The sequence below is a fragment of the Apis laboriosa genome, unplaced genomic scaffold (genome assembly GCF_014066325.1).
Source record: "Apis laboriosa isolate Shangri-la unplaced genomic scaffold, ASM1406632v1 scaffold113_cov153, whole genome shotgun sequence".
Classification (NCBI taxonomy): Eukaryota; Metazoa; Arthropoda; class Insecta; order Hymenoptera; family Apidae; genus Apis; species Apis laboriosa.
The window spans coordinates 274,461-296,242 of NW_025220892.1; the positions used below are offsets into that span (position 1 = coordinate 274,461).

General features: G+C 30.8%; 1 protein-coding gene across 9 annotated transcripts in view; it reads left to right on the forward strand.

Annotated features, from left to right (window-relative positions):
- Nucleotides 1-21,782, forward strand: part of LOC122716526 (collagen alpha-2(IX) chain) — a 333,714-nt gene that overhangs the window by 262,294 nt on the left and 49,638 nt on the right. For 7 of the 9 annotated variants that reach the window (XM_043939686.1, XM_043939704.1, XM_043939724.1 and 4 more), the window contains exon 5: nt 11,520-11,591. The exons of 1 other annotated variant lie outside the window; for it this stretch is intronic. In XM_043939686.1, the coding sequence (XP_043795621.1) occupies nt 11,520-11,591 (72 nt within the window). Of the gene's footprint in view, nt 1-11,320; nt 11,592-21,782 lie in introns of those variants that run through there. One more of the 9 variants, XM_043939759.1, reaches the window with a different exon arrangement.

Genomic DNA, 21,782 nt, shown 5'->3' on the forward strand with positions numbered 1-21,782 from the left:
CAATGTTAAACTTAAATCTAAAACGGACCGCGTTAAGTTTTCGAGTAAACTCGAAAACTTGAAATCCAAAGTTCAAACTTAACTCGTTAGAGTCTACGCGAGAGGGAACTCTAGAAATGAGCAACTTGTAACAGGAAACGCGAAGCAAAATAAAAATTCATTTGAATAATCCAGTTGCCTTTTATAATCGCCTATTTAAAACAATTAATATTCTTGTTAATCGTTAGGATTAAACATTGAAATTACCGATGCTATTATATTTTCAATTTTCGAATTATTTTATGTTGGAATTAATCGATACAGATTCACAAATTATTTTATAAATCAAAGAATTGTAAATTCTTTTACATAATCTCACATACATATCACAATTAATAAAACAATTGATTTACAATTAATTAGATTAATGAAATAATTTATTATTATTCCCTTCGTAAAATTATATAAATGTACGAACGAGAAAAATTTATCGTCGAAGATAATGACACACAATGAACACTTAGCATCAATTAATCACCTAGAATCATCCCACGAAATTCTTACATTTCTCGTCTAACGTTTATCTCCATTACTTTTCCAGGAGGATTCCACCATAGACACGCACGCATATATCATTTGTCCATCATCGTCCATCTCGCCAAAAATACACATCATCCCCTGAATATATGCAAATATACGTATATGCAAATACTTATGCGCATCGACCGCATATCCCTTTGAGCCAAGCCACCCTCCTCGTTAACAATGCGTTTCACGGGGAAATTAGCGTGCACGATAACAAAATTCGAGAAATTGAATCGGTCACGATGATCGCGCGTGGCGAGTGGCATACCGTGCCAGATTCGTGCGAACATCATTTCGGCAAACTGTGGAGACGAAAAAGTGGCGAATATCGAGTACGAGGATGGCGCGGGTTTCGATCGTGATAGAGAAGTGGGCAAGGCCAAAATCGGGAAATGGCCGAGCATTGTTTGCGCTTGAACAATGGGGATCCATTAAAAGCCGCGGTTTCGTTTACTCGCGAATTATACATTTACGTGTACGGCGGACAAATGACTGCGATTTGTGAGCCGAACGAATTCGTTACAGGATGTTCTTTTTCGCAGTTTAATTTCTCGAAAGATTCGTCATTGTGAATTTTTATTTTCTCGAGAATTTTTCTTTTTTTAAATTCGATTATTTAATTTAATAACGCGGTGTTAATTGTTGGGGTTAGACTGAAAATTTGTTTCTGTGAAATTTTTTTTGAAAAAATAGACTTCAAATATTGTAATGGGTATTGTAATGTTTGAATATTTTGTGTTTTTTTTTTTAAGGATCATATTTTGTAGATTTTTATATATATTTAAATTTTAAATCAATAGTAATATTGATAATTCGAGTGATTTGATATAGAAAATAGATTTCTAAGATTTAATTTGTAAGACAGCAAATAATAGGAACAAATGAATTTTAATATTTCAATCTTGAAGCAGAAGAGAAACAATTTGCAAAAGTTTTTTCGTTATCAAATCTTTTTATCTCTTTTTTTAAATAAAAAATAATTCAACGATATAAATACGTACCAAAATTGTTCCAATACTTTTCATAATTTTCAGATTATGTTAAAATTCTTATGTTCTATTCGAAGAAATGATTTTTTAAATAAATAAAATTTTAGTTTTAAATATTTTTTCAACTTCAACTTCATGATGAAAAATTTTAATTTTTACAATTTTAATATTTCCCTCCTAGGGGAATCCATATTGAACGAGTGAAATAAAGGTCATAACTTTATAGCAGATGTAATAAATGTTTTATAAAGGAAGTTCTGAAATATGAATATAATTGTCATATAACGATTCAATGTGTGGTAATATTTCAATTTTCTACTCCGTAATTTTGCAATTTTCATCTTACAATTAATATAAATATAAACATATACAAAATATCTATTCCATTCTAAAATTCTGAATTAAATTAAATTAAATTTGTTAGAAAATTTACATAATCATTTATCATCAAACAATAAGAGAAGATTACGGGAAAAAATTAATAACTTCTAAACACATGTTTAAACAATTTCCCAAATAATATTCTCCTTTTCAAACAAAATTTAAATCTTCTTATAACAACGTTGAGAGGATTAAAAAGTTAGAAAACACAGATAAAAAAGATAAATTTTTTCTAAACGCCCTCGATAAATTTTACACTTCTAAAAATCGGCCAGACACTTCAATCGGATCCACGTTCGTGTCTGTTCATCTTTGAAGTGGGCATCTGCGCTCGTTTTCTATATATAAAACAGCCGATGAACAGGATGCAGAAGGCGGATACCGAAAATTCTACCAAATATTTAATCTCCTCGAAAACCCGCTATCCGCTTAGAGAGGCATTAATTCGATTTCTTATCGCGCTCTAATAAATCCGGAAAATTAAGCGTATTCCCGTGGATTCGCCCTCGTTCCATCTCTTCCACCCAAGGGAGGATTAAAATTTGCCGGACGTCTCGGTATTCTCGCTATTCCTCTTTTGTTGAAAATGGAATAATCACGACTTGGCTTTTGAGAGATGGGTCAATACACGGAAAAGAAACGAAAGAACGCGTAAGGAAGAACAATTGGCGTGAAAGAAAAAAGTTGGAAAAGGAATCATCGTGAATAATAAAATATGAGGTTGAATTTGTTTACAGCGATTTTTTTCTCGTATAATTTGTTGCACCAGTGATTAATAATTTGATTTGATTTGATTTCTAGGGGGGTTAATCCCTCGTTCGGCCAAACTGGGTCACTTTTATCCACGATATAAATGGCATTTAATATGTATAATTTAAGGTTAAGCGGTTAGTTAAAAAGTAACCGGGTCACTTTTTGTTGATTATTCGTTACGTTACGTTTATTACGATTAAAGTAAGTAATTGCTTTGTATCAAAAGTTGAAACAAAAATGGGTATTGATATATTTTTATTTTTAATATCGTATTTCGTTGTAAGGGAAACATAAATTTGTGACAAATATCTCGATACTTTAATTATGATTTCGAATTTATAATTTTTTCTTTTATATTCGTCGAAATACTCTCTTAAAAAAATTTTCAGGAAAAATTTTGTTTGTATAACTTGTTCTTTGAACAATATCAAATAATATTACTATGAATCACGTCTCAGAATATATATATTTTCGTTGAAATAAAGCGGTGTTGAAAATAGTGATAAGCAAGCATAATGACGCATTTATGTGCACGCGGCTATTTCATGCGAAAGTATCTATAATGGTCGATTCTAGAACAAGAAACGATATTTCAGAAACATTATTATACATTGTATATTCATAAACTTTAAATCGTTGTCAAAATTTTCGTATGTATAATGTTTACGAACGGGTAATACAAGTAAGATAAGGACACGATATATTTTACGTTATCCCGTAAATTCTGTTTGAGATAATGTTACTCGATCAATTATCCCCGTTAAATATAACATTTCATTTTCGATAAATCAATAAGTCAAACACAATTATCCAAATTAGTAAAATACGTATACGCTAGATTGAAACTGTTCACAATAAAATATAACGTTTAATAATTGATCATTAGCATGATGTATGCAATTCGTTCTATTATATATATAATTTCGTATTATTTTAATAAATTCATGGGTAATTTTTCTTCATTGTTAAAGTTTTATACCCGAAGGGGAGAAACTTAAATCCATCGTAATTGAATATTTTAACGCGATAATCTTCCTTCGTGAATTCTTAAATATTGCTTGTTTTAACAATGGATAATATTCAATAAAATTGTTTTTAACATATGATGTTAAAAAAAGGAATCTTCAAGTATTTTAAACAGGTACATTTGAAGTATTAAATTTTAGAAAAATTCGTAGAGATAACTTTTCAGAGATGCTCGATTTCCTTTCGACCTTTGAACTTTTAAGAATTAAAAATCGATTTTATTACTTTACATGTTTCATCGTATCATATATTGATGTAATAATCATAAAGAAGAAATCGTTGGAAAAAAAAAATGTAGCCACGTGCCCGGATATTTCTAAGTGGAATATTCTAAATATAACCTCTCCTAAGAGGTTCCTAGAAAAGACAAATTGCATCTTAAGTAACATATCAATGCTCGTTATTGTCCCTCGTTCATAAGCAACAGTGATTTATTCGAGGAAAAGGGGAAAAAGAAGTTTTTCCGCGTAAACGTGTGCTGGTATTCCCCATTTAAATGCAAATGAAATCCTCGGCACAAGCCGAGTGAAACAAGTAAAATTAAATTCAGAATCAATAATAAGTTTGCATATTCTTTCTCGAATGTCTGGTTAGGAATAAACATCCCGTCAAACTTCCTTGTATCGAGGCAAATAAAAAGAAAAAAGAAACAACAAAGGATGCCTCGATGTTGGAGGGAAGGGAGATAATGAAATTTAAATTATTATTACGAAAAACCTTTCAATGGGGCGGAATGAGATAAAATTGAAAAAATTATCTATCTATTTCGTCTATCGTTGAAGCAAAAACGATATGACGACTAAACGTGTCATTAATCTTTAATTGATACACGATCCACGCGTGATTTAACTCTATTAAATATATGGCCACACGAAAATGGCCGGTTGCTATCCACTTTCGATCGAAAGAACTTTTTATCCCGTGGAAAATTTATATAACATGGACGGAGAGACAATTTTTTTTTCTTTTTTTTTTATTTCTTGTTTATTTATTCGCCCATGTATTCCCGACTCTAGAAACATTTAACACCCGGGGAATAAATAGAATTGGCGTTTGTTTGAGCAGTGACAGTTTTGGGATGCAACTGTAAAGTGGATCACGTAACACAATCACCTAGATTATTTTTATTAGTAGTGAATCGATTAAAGTATATATTTCTTTTTTTTTTTTTTTTTTTTTTGCGAGTGGGTAATACGATTTCGATTTTCGAGGATTTTTGAAGCGATATTTGATTCTTTTTCAATGGAGAAAAATTCGACTTTTTTCTAGTAAATTTTCCAAACATTTTAATCGAACGGTGTAATAATTTTTTTTTACGTATTAAAATTTGAAAAATAAATTATATAAATTGAAGCGAAAAATAATAAGAAATAAATCATCATGTCTCGATACATTTTCTTAAAATTTATGAAGTTCTTATAGGGTTAATTATAGGCATTAAACAAACTTCGTCGCCTTAGGCGCCTTGTTTTCACGCGAACCGGTCCTTCTAATAGGTCCAGGATTCCCAACCTGTATTTCGCAATTCCCCTCCAATGAAATCGTTACGATTAATTTTAGTAGAAACCATCTTTATAATAAATTCTATTGAAACGATTATCGTATTTTATTACTTATATTCTTTACAATTATTTTTATCAAAAGAAGAAAAAAAGAGAAAGATCGTTAATTTGTTTCAACATAATTACTTTCCAATATTCTTCCATCGTATAACAATTTTTAATTCAAATATAAGAGGATGACAAGTCACGAATTCAAAGAAACAAAAAAAAAAGATTAATAACTTTACGATATCTCATTATTAATATTGATCTCAATATTGAAAAGATATACCATCGATTCATCTCAGCATAACATAAACACTTTTTTAACATTTCATCATTACTTCAAACCACCTTACAACAATTCTATTACTCATAATAACCAATTTCTAATAATCCTTTGCAGTGTCCCTTGATCACGATATCGAACAACTTTGTCAATCCACGAGATTCTAAAATGGTGATCATCCTAAAAAAAAAAAAAAGAAAAAAAAAAGATTGGGAGACACTGCGATAAGTGTTCCTATTCGCGAAACCATCTCGGCACGTGTTATTTGTTGATGCTTCCTCTACAAGAATCGCCGGCCGTAAAACAAGCTTCGGGACCAGAACCATTTCTCCCCTCTCTTTTATTCTTCGCCGGGTCTCGTGGCGTCTACCGCGGCGGGACAGTCATCCGCGTTCACCTCGAACGGAACCATCGGTCGCTACGCGGCCGGAAGTGCTCGTTTTCCATCCGATTTAGCCCGTTAACTTGACCGTTCCATCGTTCGTACCAAACTTCTCGCCCGCGATTTTCCGCAAGAGCACGTTCCCTCCTCCACGGGAAAATCTACTGCCACCAATCTTCCTCCCTCCATTTCCTTCGTCGATTTTCGATGAAATATCTCGCGTTCTGGCTCGAGGAGTGTTTGTAGTTGGAATGAAATTTCATTTATTTGTGAGTTTTGGAAGAGAGAAATCGAGGCTTCTGATTTTTCCCGATGAAATTTCGTTACTACAGGCGTTTTTTTCTTTGAAGAGATAGGTATGTTGATCTTTTTCTAGAAGAAGGGGGAGATTTAATTCTATGGTCTTCAGGAGTTACTTGTGATATTGTGCGTACTTTTAATCTATGTTTATTGGAATTAAAATATTTTTTATTTATCGTAATATGATTTTGTGAATAATTTTCTAAAATAAATGGTTTATTTTAAAGATTTCAAGCATTCGTTTTTAACGGATTAATACGAATATAATAATTCTTCAATAGTCAGGTCACATCCTCGATAAAATTTCGAATGTGTTCTACTACGATTAATTGCTTTTGAACAGGAAATTTTATCAACTTTAATAACATATATTTTATACATTAAAACAAAAAACATTAATATTGAAACAAATTTGAGCATTGTTTCATTAAAATCGTGTGGACGATTAAAAATATCTTAATGTTGATTTTCTTTTTCATATTAATCAATGATAAATAAATTAGAATAAAATTATTGAAAAGGTAAATCCATTTAAAGAAGATGATAATCGATAAATAAATTTAATGGGAGGGGAAAACAAAGTAATGGGTTAATTTTGTATAATGGAACACAAAAATTCTCAATAACGGAAGTGTACTTATAGGTCATTCGATAAAATTATGCGAGGATCGTTTAGTTGCGGTTGCAGGCTGGGCATAATAACATATCTTGATCGACAATCAACTCCAACATAGTTGTATCGATTAGTCAATACGAGAACAAGGAGCTGGCTGAATTGTGGCTATCCTATGCACGATCAATGCCGTAATCGAAATCAAATGGTTGCAGTACAACAATTTCATCAATTGATCTCTCGTACGTTCAATGATAATGCTTGTTATAAATAAACATGATTATCGACTAATAATTATTAATTGTACAGGCTTGATTCTGGATGGATTTTCATTTTCATTATCTTTAGAAATATTTGAAGAAATTTTGATTGGTAAAAGTTATAATTATAAAATATTTTTTATTCATTTAAAAAGAATTTAATAAAAATTGTTATTATTATTTCAGACTTCTGCTCTTTGAATATAACAATTATAAATGAAGTTTTTTTTAAGTTCAAAAATAATAGAGATACTCAAGAGGATTAATATTATTAAACCACTTTGTTCACGTACGAATTCTAAAATTCGCACTTAATACACAAATATTTCCACAAATATTTCCCTTCATCGCAATTTATCGGCATTTAAACCGACCACGCCGTTCCATCCAAATACTATAATCATCCCTTTTCCATACCCTCTTCTTAAACTCAAATTTCTTTTCGCAACACCTTCATTTCGTCATTATCAGAAAAAAGAAATCAGAAACAAAAGAAACTATCAAGAAGAATTAATTTCCTTCCCAATACCCATCATCTAACGTTTCACGATTGTCACGAACCCATCTCATAATCTCTTCCACAAAAAAAATACAAAAGAAACAATACAAAATTGGAAGAAACAAAGAAAGAAAAAAAAGTTCCTCATCTTCACCAACGCCCAAACCTTCCAACCGTGGAATCTCAATAAAAATTCATCTCGAGGGGAATTAATTCCCATTCAAACGGGTTTAACAGCTCCCAAAGGGATTTTGGTACTTTAAAAATTACCAAGTCTTTCCTCTATTCCGTGTTAAATTTCCTAAAAAAAAAAAAAAAAAAAAGGAAAAATCCCTCGATCGTGTCTTAATCCATGATTAACACCCCTTCTTGTCTTGGTTTAATCGGCGCGAGAACGACTTTTTCCATCGGATTGCAAATCTGTAAAAGGGAAGTTGGGGGATGGAAAAAATCTGCGGCAACCTGAAAAAAAACCTCTTTGCGCTCACGAGCGAAGAGCGTAGAAACGGGGGATGCGTGCCCCATTTAGAAAGATCGATCGATCTCCCCGCCGAACACTTGCCCAATGATCGATGCTTGCTTCCTTTTTTTTTTTTTTTTCACGCGGACAAACGAACCGTGTTCGTTTGTCAACCGTGAATAAATCGCAGCTCCTGTTTTTTTGCATCCCCTCCTCAACGTTCTATCCGTGATAATTCCGCGACTCGTGGAGATTTGTTACATGCGATGGTAATTATGGGGGAGAAAAGGGAGGGGATTCGAGGGTGGTTTAAAAAGGAGGATGGAAATTTTTATTGGTGCTTGAATTTTTGTTGGAGGAGACTTAGTGGTTTGTTTGTTTGTTTGTTCGGGTTTTATTCGGACGAATGAGATGGGGAGGAGGGATTGATGGTAGATTGGGGTGGCTCGTGATCGATTTGGAAACAGTGATAGGTGTTATTTGTATAAGTGTTATAACTTTCTGGTTTTTCCATTTTTTTGTTTGTGTTTTATTTAAATGACACGTTTTGAAGGATCTTCCGTTTTTTATTGATTTTTAGAAAAATTGAATTGATCTTTTTCTAAAATAATAAAAGGTATAATAATAGTTAAAAAGTATTAGGAAGTATAGGAAGAGATTTAAATATAATTTTTTTTGTACGAAATATATGAAATTATTGCTATTATTGCTAATTTATTGCTTAATCTTTTCGTGTAAAAGAATTAGAATTATTTAACTTTTCATCTTTGTACAATAATTAAATTTGATTAACTATTGGAATCGATATCTGTTAAAATAATTTGTAATAAATATCAAATTGTAAAAGATGATTGTAAAAGATTATTTTTATAGATGTTTTACAATCATCAATGTATTTTAAGTGTAAATTATTCTTGGAGAAAAAAGAATTAAGAATTAACAAAAAATCGGTAAAGCTCATAATACAAAGAAAAACGCGATAAGATAACTCACTTTTGAATTTATTCGATCGTTTTCACATCGTGAAAGAAAAACTGTCCTCGTAGATGGGAAACTTTCAATCAAAGTTTCAAACCAGAACAGAAAGAAAGAAAAGACAGAACGAATCGTTCAGAACTCATAAAAGTTAGTCGTGAAATTTTAAGACAAATTATTAGTCAAACCACTGGGTTGGCGATTAATTACAATCCGAAAAAAATCGTCATGGAAATGCTGAATCGTGCTACCCTTTTTACATTAATTATTCCTAATTATTCCTAATAAATTAGGTTTTATTCTTTTCTTTATATCATTTTATTTTTCTTTATATTTTTTTTTATATTCATAAAATACTTTTGGAGAATCAACTCTCTCAAGTTGAACAAAATATATAAAAATATATAAAAATATTAGTTGAAACTTATTTGTGAACAATTGAAGTTTGCAAATAGAATGAATGATGGTACGACGAAGATAAAACTTCTATTCTATTCTATTCTATCTCTTGCTTCATTTAACAAAACTTATTTCATGTATATAATAAATAAGTTTCAAATAATATTTTTCTATCATTAGACATCACTTTTTATTTTAATCAATCAACTATGATCACAAATATATTAATATCTTATCACGAGCAAAGTTATTGGCATAGCATTATGAAAATAATATTATATATAAATAATTTAAATAATTTGAATAAATAATATAGAAATAATTTGTTCACGGAAATTCTATCTTTCTTGGTTAAAATATTTTATCTAGAATTTCGAAATACATAAAAACGGCAACTTTCATCACTTTTCTTTTTTTTTTTTTTTTTTTAAATATCCTTGTTAAGAGAAACAAATTAAAGTTGATTCTAGATCCGTGCAAACGACTCTTTGTAACTTTGCATAAAACTTAAAATCTTGAAAAAGTAAAAAAAAAAAAAAAAGATAGGAAATAGAAACTTTTAACCAAGCGGGACAAAACATTAATTAAACACCTATATCGCGCAAGATTTTTTTTTTAACTTTAAAGAGAGCAGCGTAAATATTTTTTCTTTCGTTTCGAAAAAGGATGTTATTTTTCATGATGCGAATCGGGGCCATCATTCCTTTGAAATTCATCGAACCATCGTGCAAAATCGACGTTAATTTGCTCGTTTCACGCCACGAAAATTTATACTCGACGCGAGAAAGGCACGCAGAGTTTATCGGTGGAAAAATATTTGCAGATCCGTGTCGAAGAGCTTACATCCTGATGTAAACGTTAACACGATCGCAGAACTCTCTCTCTCTCTCTCTCTCTCTCTCTCTCTCTCTCTCTCTCTCTCTCTCTCTTTCTTTTTCTCGCACGCGATGCATAATCCAGATTTGTCGCGAAATAAATCGATGAACACGCGGAAGTTTATTCGTACGATTAGATCTATATCAACCGACCGAATTCGTTATCGTAAAAATATTGTGTATTTTCTCGCGATTACTCGCCGCGTTGATAAATAGCTTCCTCGAATTGAATTCGCGCGATTGATAAGCGTATTATCCGCGGAAGGAGGAAGTGGATTCCGTTGTCACTCAGGATTCCATCGTGTTTCAGTTGATGCATGGCTTGGAGATCGATTTGCATTAAAATGGGGCAAGAAAGAGTAGATAGTTTCTTAGGTGGAGAAGTTGACATCTCGAAGGTGTATTGGATGGATGTGTAGTGGAGATGATGCAGATGAATTGTTTGTCTTTTTGACGTTTTTGACGTGTGACGGAAGGTTTTGTTGAAGAGTGATTTTCTTATTCATTTTTGTATGTAATTTAAGGAATTTTGTTCAATACTTTTAATGGTACTAACTTTTTAAAAAAGATTAGATTATTGAATATACGATGTTAATTTAGTAGTAGTTTCTCATTCAATAAGAGAGGAAAATGTTAAAATGTAGTGTTTAGGTATTTTTCATTCGAATTATGGGATTTTTTTATATTTGATGTTTTTAGTACAAATATTTTTACATATTAGACTGTCATTGGATTAAAAATCTTAGGATATTTTTAATTTTTAATAAAATACTTTTATAAAAAATCACAAAGTTTAATTTTATATAATTTGCAATTTCTAATTTTAATAATTTGCAATTTCTATTATGATCTTTGAATAATTTTAAGATTTTTTAATGAATGTATGCATGTATCTGAAACTGAAACTGAATACACGAATTTTTATTCACGAATATTTTTTTTTATGAATATAGTGAATAAAGAATAAGAAATGATTAATCTTTTTATAGATTGAAATAATGTTTGTCGAAAAATTCAAGGCTTGTTCGAATTTTCGTATTTGTTTCGAAAGCACGGTATTTTAAATTCCAAAGTGAAGTTTTCGAGTACTGTGACCATCGCATTTCGTCGTGAACAGTGGAGAGAACGTGGAGCAAAACGAGACTCGAGAAGAAAAATGACGAATCATGTGTACCGTGCAATCGTCTACTATTTCCTGATTGTTTATTTAAAGGGTCTACTGCAATCCTTGAAGCTCTATCCCGGACATCCAGCGGATTTGGTAAAATGCACGGCCGACTTTAACGTGAGTACATACTTATAATTTTAAATGCATCACGATTTTAAGTGCATATATCATAGAGATAGTAATATCAATTGAATTTATTTATTCGGTGTAACTATTGGAGATCTGGCAGAGAAACTTAATCAACATTAAATTTTTGCATTTTGTATTTTAAAAATTACAGAATCTTAAATATGTATTAACTTTTTTTTTAGAGTTCATATTCTAAAAGCTTGCATGAAGAATTACAAAGACAAATTAGTAGTTACTCTCTCATATCTCCTATTTTGTCGACAAGTTAATCAAGTTTCATCAGATGGAAAATTTTTGTAATTTTCTGTCGTTGCAAATGGATTCATCCTGCTTTAAATGTCGTAAATATGTTCATTTCAACAACTTTATATTCATTTCTTAAATATTTTTATATAACATATTTTATTTAATAAATGATCTATAATTTGAAACGAATAAAGAAAATATATATAATAAGTTATATTTCTATTTAAATTAATTTATCTCTATTTTCACATGAACTAATATTTCATCGTTTTAACAATCCTATTATATATCGTGATATATAACATAAAATTATATATCATACAAAATTTCATTTAATTTGAAATTCACCAGACAAAATACAATGACAAACAAATATTTAATATAAAATGGAAAAACAAATGTTCAAAAAAAATAATAAATTATTCTTTTTTATGATATTCACAATATGAAATATTTCTTAAATTGAAAATAGACACAAAATAGTTATCAATAATAGTTATATGAGATACAAAAAAATAATAAAAATCCATGATTTCTTTCATAACACGAAACGTTATCTAAATTAAAATTGACGAATGATGAATCGATAATTAAAAATCAGAAAATAAAATAAAAAAATTCCCATAATTTTTTCTCATAACAAAATTACTTAAACAAAAATTAATCGACAGTACAAAAATAAATATAAGCACAAAAATAAATAACCAAAAATAAAATTAAAAAAAAAGAAAAATAGAAAATTCCTCTTCATGATTTTAACAATGCCATGATACTTTCCAAGACACAAATTATTGTAAAAAAATTATCCCCTCTAAAATAATTATAACAGAATTGAAATAATTATAAAGAAAGAAAAAAAAACTCATCAAAGGTTCAAGAAAATTGTCCAAGCTTCCCTATAGGGTCTAGCCCCAAGGGGCAGCGATGCATCGATGGATCCCGGTGAGTCAGCAACGATAAATCGAGCGATTTATGAAGCGGCACAAGCACGACCATTCTCCAGGAATAATGCCGCTATCGATGTGCGTATATGCACAGGTGGGATGAGGGAACGAAGTAGAATCATCTTGATCCTCCAAGTTTCGATTTTCTGTATGATATTGATTATGATTGAATCGTATCATAATCCAAAAAAATCAATTGATACTTGTTTGGAAATTATCTTTTTTTATTTATATATTTTCGATAATTATATAATAAATTTTTGAGAAAGAAGTTTGTGAATTTCATCGATTAAAAAATAAAATTTTTTTTAAAAAGTTGTGCACATATTTTGTAATCAGAATTTATTGATACGTGATTGTTAATTACATTACGTATATTAAACTTCCATTATGTTGTGATTTATCCAAATACATACATTTGCATTATTTTATGCAAAGCGCAAATTATTGGCTTGACGCATTTTATGGGTATCAATGATTTGCACAGACCGTTAAAAATGAAACATCGTTCAAATATGCGCAATAATTAACCCGATTTGACGAATTATTGGAACCGATTGACCTCTCAATAAGTACTTTTCTTTTTTTTTTAAATTCCTCTCTAATTAATCATTAAAAAGATTATCCAAATTATCTTTCACAAATAATAAATAATCGAGTCGATCTTTCTCCAATTTTCCAAAATCATATTTAATCATCTCTCGATCATTCCTCATGAAATCTCTCCGACAACTCTCCTCCAATCTCGATCGAGAAAAACGAGTAAAAGAAAGAAAGAAAGAAAAGAAAAATCAAATCCCAGATCCCGTAACACCAGATCCAAAACCGCGCCGTGAAATAAAAGAAGAAACCTTTCCCTCCTCGATAAAAGTGATTTAATAAAACGAACGCATCCGTCACTTGCTCTAATTAACCGAGAAGGGAGAGAGGAGAGGGGCAAAAAAAAGAAGGAATCCGATGAAACAAAGACGCGTGCGAGTGACGCTTCAATACGATCGCCGATTTATTTAATTTGTCAACGTCAGTCAAGCCGAGAGAAGAGGCGATGGCGCGCGATCGTGAAATCTTCAATCAAAATATGACGAAAAGCGAGACGAGCGCGACCCCGTTTTAGTCGTAATTAATTCGAGGGATGGGGGGATGGATTCGTATCACGCCTATCGAGCGATTATAACCGATTTCGTAGACGATTCGCGTACCGCGAAATAATTATTGGACAGCCCAACTGGAAAACTGGTTTCGTATTTACGAGAATATATAGCGATAATGTCCGTCATGACTCGTTGTGTGACGTGGCCGTGTATGAACGTTTTTCGGGAAAATAACGTTGACGTGAATTACTTAATTAACGAGTAAATAATCGTGGTGAGATATAGGATCGCGTGTTCAAAAGTTTGAAGGGTGGATCAATGATTGCGCGATTTGTTCGAGGATTCGTTTGTTCGAGAGGAAATTATTGAAATGAGAATTTCTACGCGAATTATTTTATTATTTTAAAATTATACGAATAATTCGTGTAATTAAGTATTAATGATTTGGTAAACGATGATGTAAAAAAAAAAAAGAGGGAGAAATATACTACGGATATGATTTGCATAAAAATATTTTTGTATATCTTAAAATGTAATTATCTTCATGTTTTAATTACGCTGTGCTTAATTATAGCTTCTAAGAATTAAGATTAAAGTTTCCATTAACTTTTCAAGATTTTCCTGAAAAGGAAAGAATTTAGAATAAAGATGTATAAACGTCTACTTAATTAATTGTAAAAGAACGAATCTGTCTTCACTATAAAAATTAATACTTAATAATTACATAATGAATATAAACGAAATGAAACTAGTATCGAAAAAAAGAAGAAGAAGAAGAATAATAAACAATATAAAGATTGCTTACAGAAATTGAGATCATTGTACGATTAACAAACGATTCTCCCTTTCGTTATCGATATTGGATTAATAATCGGATCAAATTATTCAAATCTCAAGTCTGTTTAATTAATTCGTGAACGAGAATAGAAAGAGGCGGTTCTTTCACACGGTTAAATTGATTCAGGAACAATGATTACAGCGTGTTATTACGTCATGAAATAATCGCGACCCGGCATCAGACGGTAAAATTAACGTCATTTCGAATTTATGCTTGGTCCAGAGCGTTCACCGGCCATCAGTTTTCACGGTTGGCCACGTTTACATTAACACATCCGCTTGATAAGAAGTAATAACGACAGCTCGAACGCGACACCATGATTTGCGAACAGGATTGTTGGAATCGAATGCAACAGGAAATTGCCGATAAAATGAAATAGCCTGTTGTCACTTGTTTATCGAATTTACCAAAGGATGGGCGCAATCTCGTTTTTCGTTTGTCAATTCGAACATTTTAAAAGGTGAATATACTTTTTATTTTTGTCACCCTCATTGGACGTTTCAGAGAAACTCTTAAAAATGTTGCTGCTGAAACGAGGAAATCGTTTGGAGGGCTTTTGTGAAATATTTTGCGAAATTTTATTTTAAATCCGTTTTTTTTTTTTTTTTTTTTTTTTTAATAATATTGTATTGCTTTTCCATTGGTGGAATTCGTATTTTGTTTGAGAGTCTTATTTGACGAAAAACGAAATGTACTGAGTGGTTTAGGATTCAACAATAAAAAACGATTTAGAATAAATTTAGCATAGAATCTCTGAAACGTGTTGAAAAATTTTGTAAATATAGGAAGGAAAAATTTATTTTTCAATCTATTTTTCATCTATTTCATCAAAGGGGAATAACGTAAAATCAAGTATGAATGAGAGTGTAATATAAATTTTATTCAATTAAGATGTTAAGATATTAAGATATTTTTAATGTAATTTAGGAAAAAATCTTTGATAAGCTCGTGCTTCCATGCAATTTTTAGAAAAGTTAAATTATAACTATTTCCTCTGAAGAAGGCCAACTCGAGCCACAGAAATTTTGATGGCTTTTGATGCAATTTCATTTCGGAGCCACATTACAAATATCTGTGCAAATGCATGTAAAAATGGTTCTCAGTTTTCGTTGAAACGTACGTCGAAGAATTTTAATCATCGTTTTGTGAACAATTGTTAAATTGAAATAGTTTAAGTTACATGAGATGAATTAGTTTTTTTTTTTTTACGAACAAATAAATAATGTTGAACAGTTATGATATATTCATAATAAAGAACAAAGGTACTTTAGTAGCACTTTAATTTAAATGATAATATTCGAAATACTTGAATGTAATTGAAATTTAAAATTTTTTTTTTTAATTTATTTATTTTCTTCTTTTGTATTCTAACATTTCTTTTATTTTTATTAACACAAAAAATAAAATAAAACTATCTAAATATTTTATTTTGTTTTCAGAACAAAAAGTAATATTATGATAATAGATAAAATTTTATTTATTAGTTAAATGTTAAATTAAATAGGTAGAAATTTAAAAGATTTATTATAACATTTTCAACTTGATTGTTAATTGCCATTTTTATAAAACATAAAAAATCATTTATATTATTGGATAAATTTAATAAAAACATTTTATTATATATATATGATAAATTTCATTTGAAAATTATCCATTTTGAATGCCTTTTTTTGAATGCATTATTTATCCATTATTTATACAAAATATGAATGAAATATTACATCTAATGCAACGAGATTGAATGTGAAATGCGACACATAAATTGAGGACGTTCTTTAATAAAAAAATTAGTATATATATTCAATGGAATTTAAAATGTCATTTCGATTTTTTAATTCAATCCGCTATTGATTTAAAGAAAAATTTAACTCGAAGCGATAAATATCGATCTAATGTTGTAATTTTTTATTCGTAATATTTTTACAATGAAATTTATATTCTTTACGAATCAACATTTCATATTAATGACAAATTTGAATTATTGTTAATGAAAATATAGAATAGAAGATGAGAAAAAAAAAGAGGAAATTAATCATAGATTTAATAATCTATCTTAAAGTAATACTATCTTAAAATAATAAGAAACATTTATTAATATAAGACTTCGAATTATTCACACTATTGAATATTCATTATAAACTGTTATAGTAAAAATAAAAAGTTCTACCATTAAAATTTCTCTGAAAAGATCCGAAAACCTTCAATAAAAGTGTAATAAAAATCCTCGAAGGGCAAAGGAAACAAAGAAAACTTAATAAACAATCAAAAGGGCAAAGTGTGAATGAAGAAAAATCATCCAAGAATCGAGCGGAAAATCGTATTTAATCAAACGCTAATTGCTACCAAAATCGAGATCGCTTCATTAATGTTAGTCTATGACATCGAATGAAAGGAACGAGCCCCGTGAAAAGAGGGGTTCCCATTGAAGAGGATCAGAGGAACCTTGTCATCTTGTCAGACGAAGAGGAAACGCTTCGAACTAGTCGGGACTAAAAAGTTTCCTTCCTCAATTCTTTCAAAGAGCAAGATAGGAGAGAGAGAAGAATAACAAAAGAGGGAACGAAGAGGAAAAAGGAAGATTTCATCGTCGATCGACGTTTTTCCATCGAGAAATCGGGAAAATATACATTATTCTTCTCCGAAATGCTCCTAAAGGGAGTGCAAAGAGTTGTTTCTAGTTTAATTCCAGTAATTCGATTTCCATTAAACGGTTTCCGACCGCGGTGTGTACTCAGGGGAGTCGAACAGTAAACGGAAGAGATTGAGGGGGTGCGCGAGAAGAAGGGGAAAAAAGTTGGGTACGAAAGTTTGAAAAACGTGACGGGAAAGGGAAACACGAAATTACAAAAAAAAAAAAGAGAGATTTCTCGTTGATGTTTGCTGATGAATTCGTGGAATTAAAAAAATATCGAGTTTTCTTTTATTATATACATCCATTATTAGATTCATTGTTGTATATAGTTTTCGATCTCATCCTTTCATTTTTACTATCTCGAAATTTTATCCGATTAAAATAATTGATGAAAGAGTTACCAAATGAAGCAAGGATTGTTTTAAACAGAAATGTTGTATTTCAGATAGATAATTTATAACTGATGAAATTTTATAAGCGGAAACTTATAGAGAAGGAAACTTTATTTCCACTGTTTTTTTTAAATTATTTAATAACGTGATAAAATTACAAAAAGTGAAAATTTTACCTCGACAAATCAAACTTTAAAATATCAGAATTTTTTTAAAAAGTTAAAATCAAATGCATTAATCATACATTTTTCTAAAATTTTTTTGTACATTTTCATTCAAAAGATCACAAGTTATTCGACGTAAGTCATTCTTAATTGCACGCTTTCTATATCCTTTTTATTAATAATATATTAAAAGTAACTTAATTTCTTTAAACTTTTTTATCATACTGATGGAATTAATATGCGATGTTCGAAGTTCCAAGACGGTATTTCGATACTAATCTGTTAAACGAACTCTTCGCTAATTACGGGTCCTGATGTGGCTCAAATTGTGACTTATGATTCAACGTCTAAGCTCTACGTATATCCATCTTGTGGCCTTTGAAACGGCCCGTTAATCATGCGATCCGCCTTAAAGTTTACTCAGCTTGCCTCTCGATTACGTAAAGAGCCCGACTGAATATATAACGGCATCGTGACACGTGATCATTAAGGAACACCATCGAACTTGAAAGACGTTATATCCCGTATAACATAGTCTTTTTTTATGTTAGACGCGCGGAAGTGCATCGATGTCGTAAATATGATAATGGAAAAGAGAAAGAATCCTTAATTTTAATGCATACAACGGATAGATTAAAATATAATCTGGTATATTTCCTGTCTAGCGTAATCTTTAAACTTTGTAAATCGTGATAAAATTGAAAATTAACACTGGCCATTTGAATATAAATTATCGCGTTTAAAATTAAAATATCGCGTTAATCTGGGTCTTTATTGTAATATAATGGAATAATGAACACACAGAGAGGAAGAGAGGATATGTGCATATTTTTATGAATTTTAAAAAATTTGTTCGATCGATAAAATGATGATGAGATTATAGTATTATAAATTCTGTTTCTTAATTTAAAATATAAAAATTTTGAACGAACGTTTTGACGAAAATTAACGTCGGGATTCTAATTTTCTAATTTGCAGTTATTTGTAGTCCGAAACGATGAATTGCAGGTTTTTCAGTGTGGTTATTTGCACGAGACGTGTTTAGGGGGTTCTATTAAGCGAAATACCTGGAGAATATTGGTGTGACAACGAAGGATCCTCGTGAACGGATTCGAATTAAGGGAAAACACGATTCGAGTGGTTCTCCAACGGATTAAAGCAGAAATTCGAATTCTCGAGATTCCGACGTAGATACTTCAATGACCAACCGTGCAGAAGTATCGTTTTGTAAAATTGGGCGAACCAATTTAATGATTGCTTACTCGCAAAAGGTTGAACACTTTGAGTTTTAGTTAACACTTCGATACTTCAGATTAATCGAATATAATGGAGTATAAATTAAGAGAGAGGATGAATTATATTTGTTCAAATTGATATATAACTATCTTGAATTATTTGAGTGAATTTAAATTTAAAGTTGCTTGTTTAAAATAATTGTAAATTGTATGAAAATTATTCCAATGAGAAAAGAAAAGAATGGAATTAAGATTTCATAAATTACAATGCTATTTTTAAACAATATGTATATTCAATTATATATCACATATCTAACACCTATAATAATAATAATGATAATAATAATAATAATAATAATAATAATAATAATAATAATAATATCAATAATAATAATAATAGTAATTTCCATTTTCAAACTAATTGGTGCAATCCACGTTCTTTTACACGACGCCCTATTTATTTTCATTCCCCCCTTCCCCCGGCTCGAATAATTAAATAAAAATTTTCGAAATACAACAGTAGTGGTGAAAAGGGGTAGCGAAATTGTGATTTAATTTGAAACGAGTGCGCGATCGATACCGGCAAAATGGTAGTCGTATATTGCCACTTAAACTACTTTTTTCCCACCGAATGGTGCATCCAGAGCGCGTTTGAAAATCTCGATAATCGGGGCACGAATAATCAAGCCCGCGGGCGAATGCGTATACGATGAAAATTGGAATGATACACAATCGTTCTCGATGGTCCATCAACCCTTTTTTAAGGGAGATCGCTATGCCCAATCACGTGGAACTTCGGTGTTTAACGGGCCATTTCGTATGCGAGCCCACTGTGTACTACACGTCACGTTCGAGCGATGAAAAATATTTGAAAAAACCGAGGGTTGCTCGTTAAATTCGCGCAGAAAATAAAGAAGGCGTCACTTTTTTCTTTTTGTTTTTAAAGAAAAAAATTAAAAAAAATCAAGTTCATATTTCTTTAACGTGGTCTTCTTTTATTCATATCCTATTGTATATGAAAGGAATCGGAAGATATCAAATTTGGCAGGAACAGGAAAGACCACTATTTAGCTATAAAGCTAAAAAAAAATCATAAAGTTTTCTTATGATTTGTAATCGTAATTTCATCACAAAATAATTATAATAATTAGTTAATTAATCATTGGATTAAAAATTTTTTGGCTTCGAAGCAATCGAAATATTCCAAATATTTTCCTCTCTAAGAAACAATTTTCATCTTATTCTCTAATCATAAAATCTATCAGGACACCCCACTTGAATCTAAAATAAAATTCCTAAAAAACGTTCTCTATATTTTTGCGCGCTGATATCGATTCTATAAATAAATTAATAACTGCGGAGGAAAAATATAATATAATTAATCTCTCCCTTTTTTTTTTCAATTTCTTTCAAATACTTGAATCCACCGTTCCACCATTATTCCACCCAAACGTGGAATATCGACGTTTCCGGATCGATCCATTCGTATTCATTCGAATCCCATTGAGAGAAAGATAACACGCTTTATCCAGTCCGCGTTAACGTCGCGTTTTTCGCGCTAAACTTCCCGCATAGCGGAGAGACTCAAATCCTGATAACTTGATCCACACCGATTCCACACCATCCGAAAGTAATACATCCGCCGGATCGAACGATTCGCTATTTCAGACGGTATGTAGAACGTGTATAACGTGACAAGTACAAAAATTGCCACACGCCTAAGCGAATTCGTGGAACGGATAAAAACGACGAGGGCGCGGAAGAGAATGGCGGGAAGGTATTTTCCAATAAAATATATCCGGAGGAGGAGGGGGAGTGTCGCGCGATTTCATATGTACCTTCCTACGTTGATCGATATTCGAGTTTCAACATTCGCATTCAACGTTCCCGTTCCGTTCTCGTTAAATCTTGCGGGTTTCTTCTTTTTTCGTTCGTTCGTCGACGAATTTTCGAATAAACGATTTCTCGACAAATTTCCCTTTATATATTGAACGTGTAATGGGATTTATATGTAATGGAAATTTTTGTGATTTCCTTCGAGAAGCTTAGAGAAGAAGAATCGATTGAATTTATCGTTGTTGTGAAAATAGAAGGTATTTTAGACTCGAGATCATTTAACGATCAGTTGTGAAATAATTTTTTTACTTCTTTTTCTTTTTTTTTTTTTTATTTATTTAGAGATATATTCGAATGTGGAGTAAGTTAAGTAGAGTAATTGTTTGTAATTAGATTAAAAGGATTGCGGTTATTATGCGATTATGTAAATTTCGTATTAAATATACTCTACCTTTTACTTACCTTAACTGTATTAAATTAAACACGTATTAAATCATAAAACACAAGACAATTATTTTTACGTGTTAAAATGAGAAAGAAGAAGAATCCAATAATATGGAATACGGGAACTCCAAACGTGAAGAAATATTTATAAAAATCCACAAATGAAAAAAAATCGTTCATTTTTCATCCAAGAACAACATTTTTCTTTCGCCGATCGTTTCAATATCAAACGTGGAAGAAAAATAATCTTACCCCGGCCGAATCATAGCAACTCTCATGATGATCGACGATTCATCAAGCGAAGTCAAGAGGGTTGAATTTTTCAGCCAACGAAACGAATCCATCCTCGAGATCGTC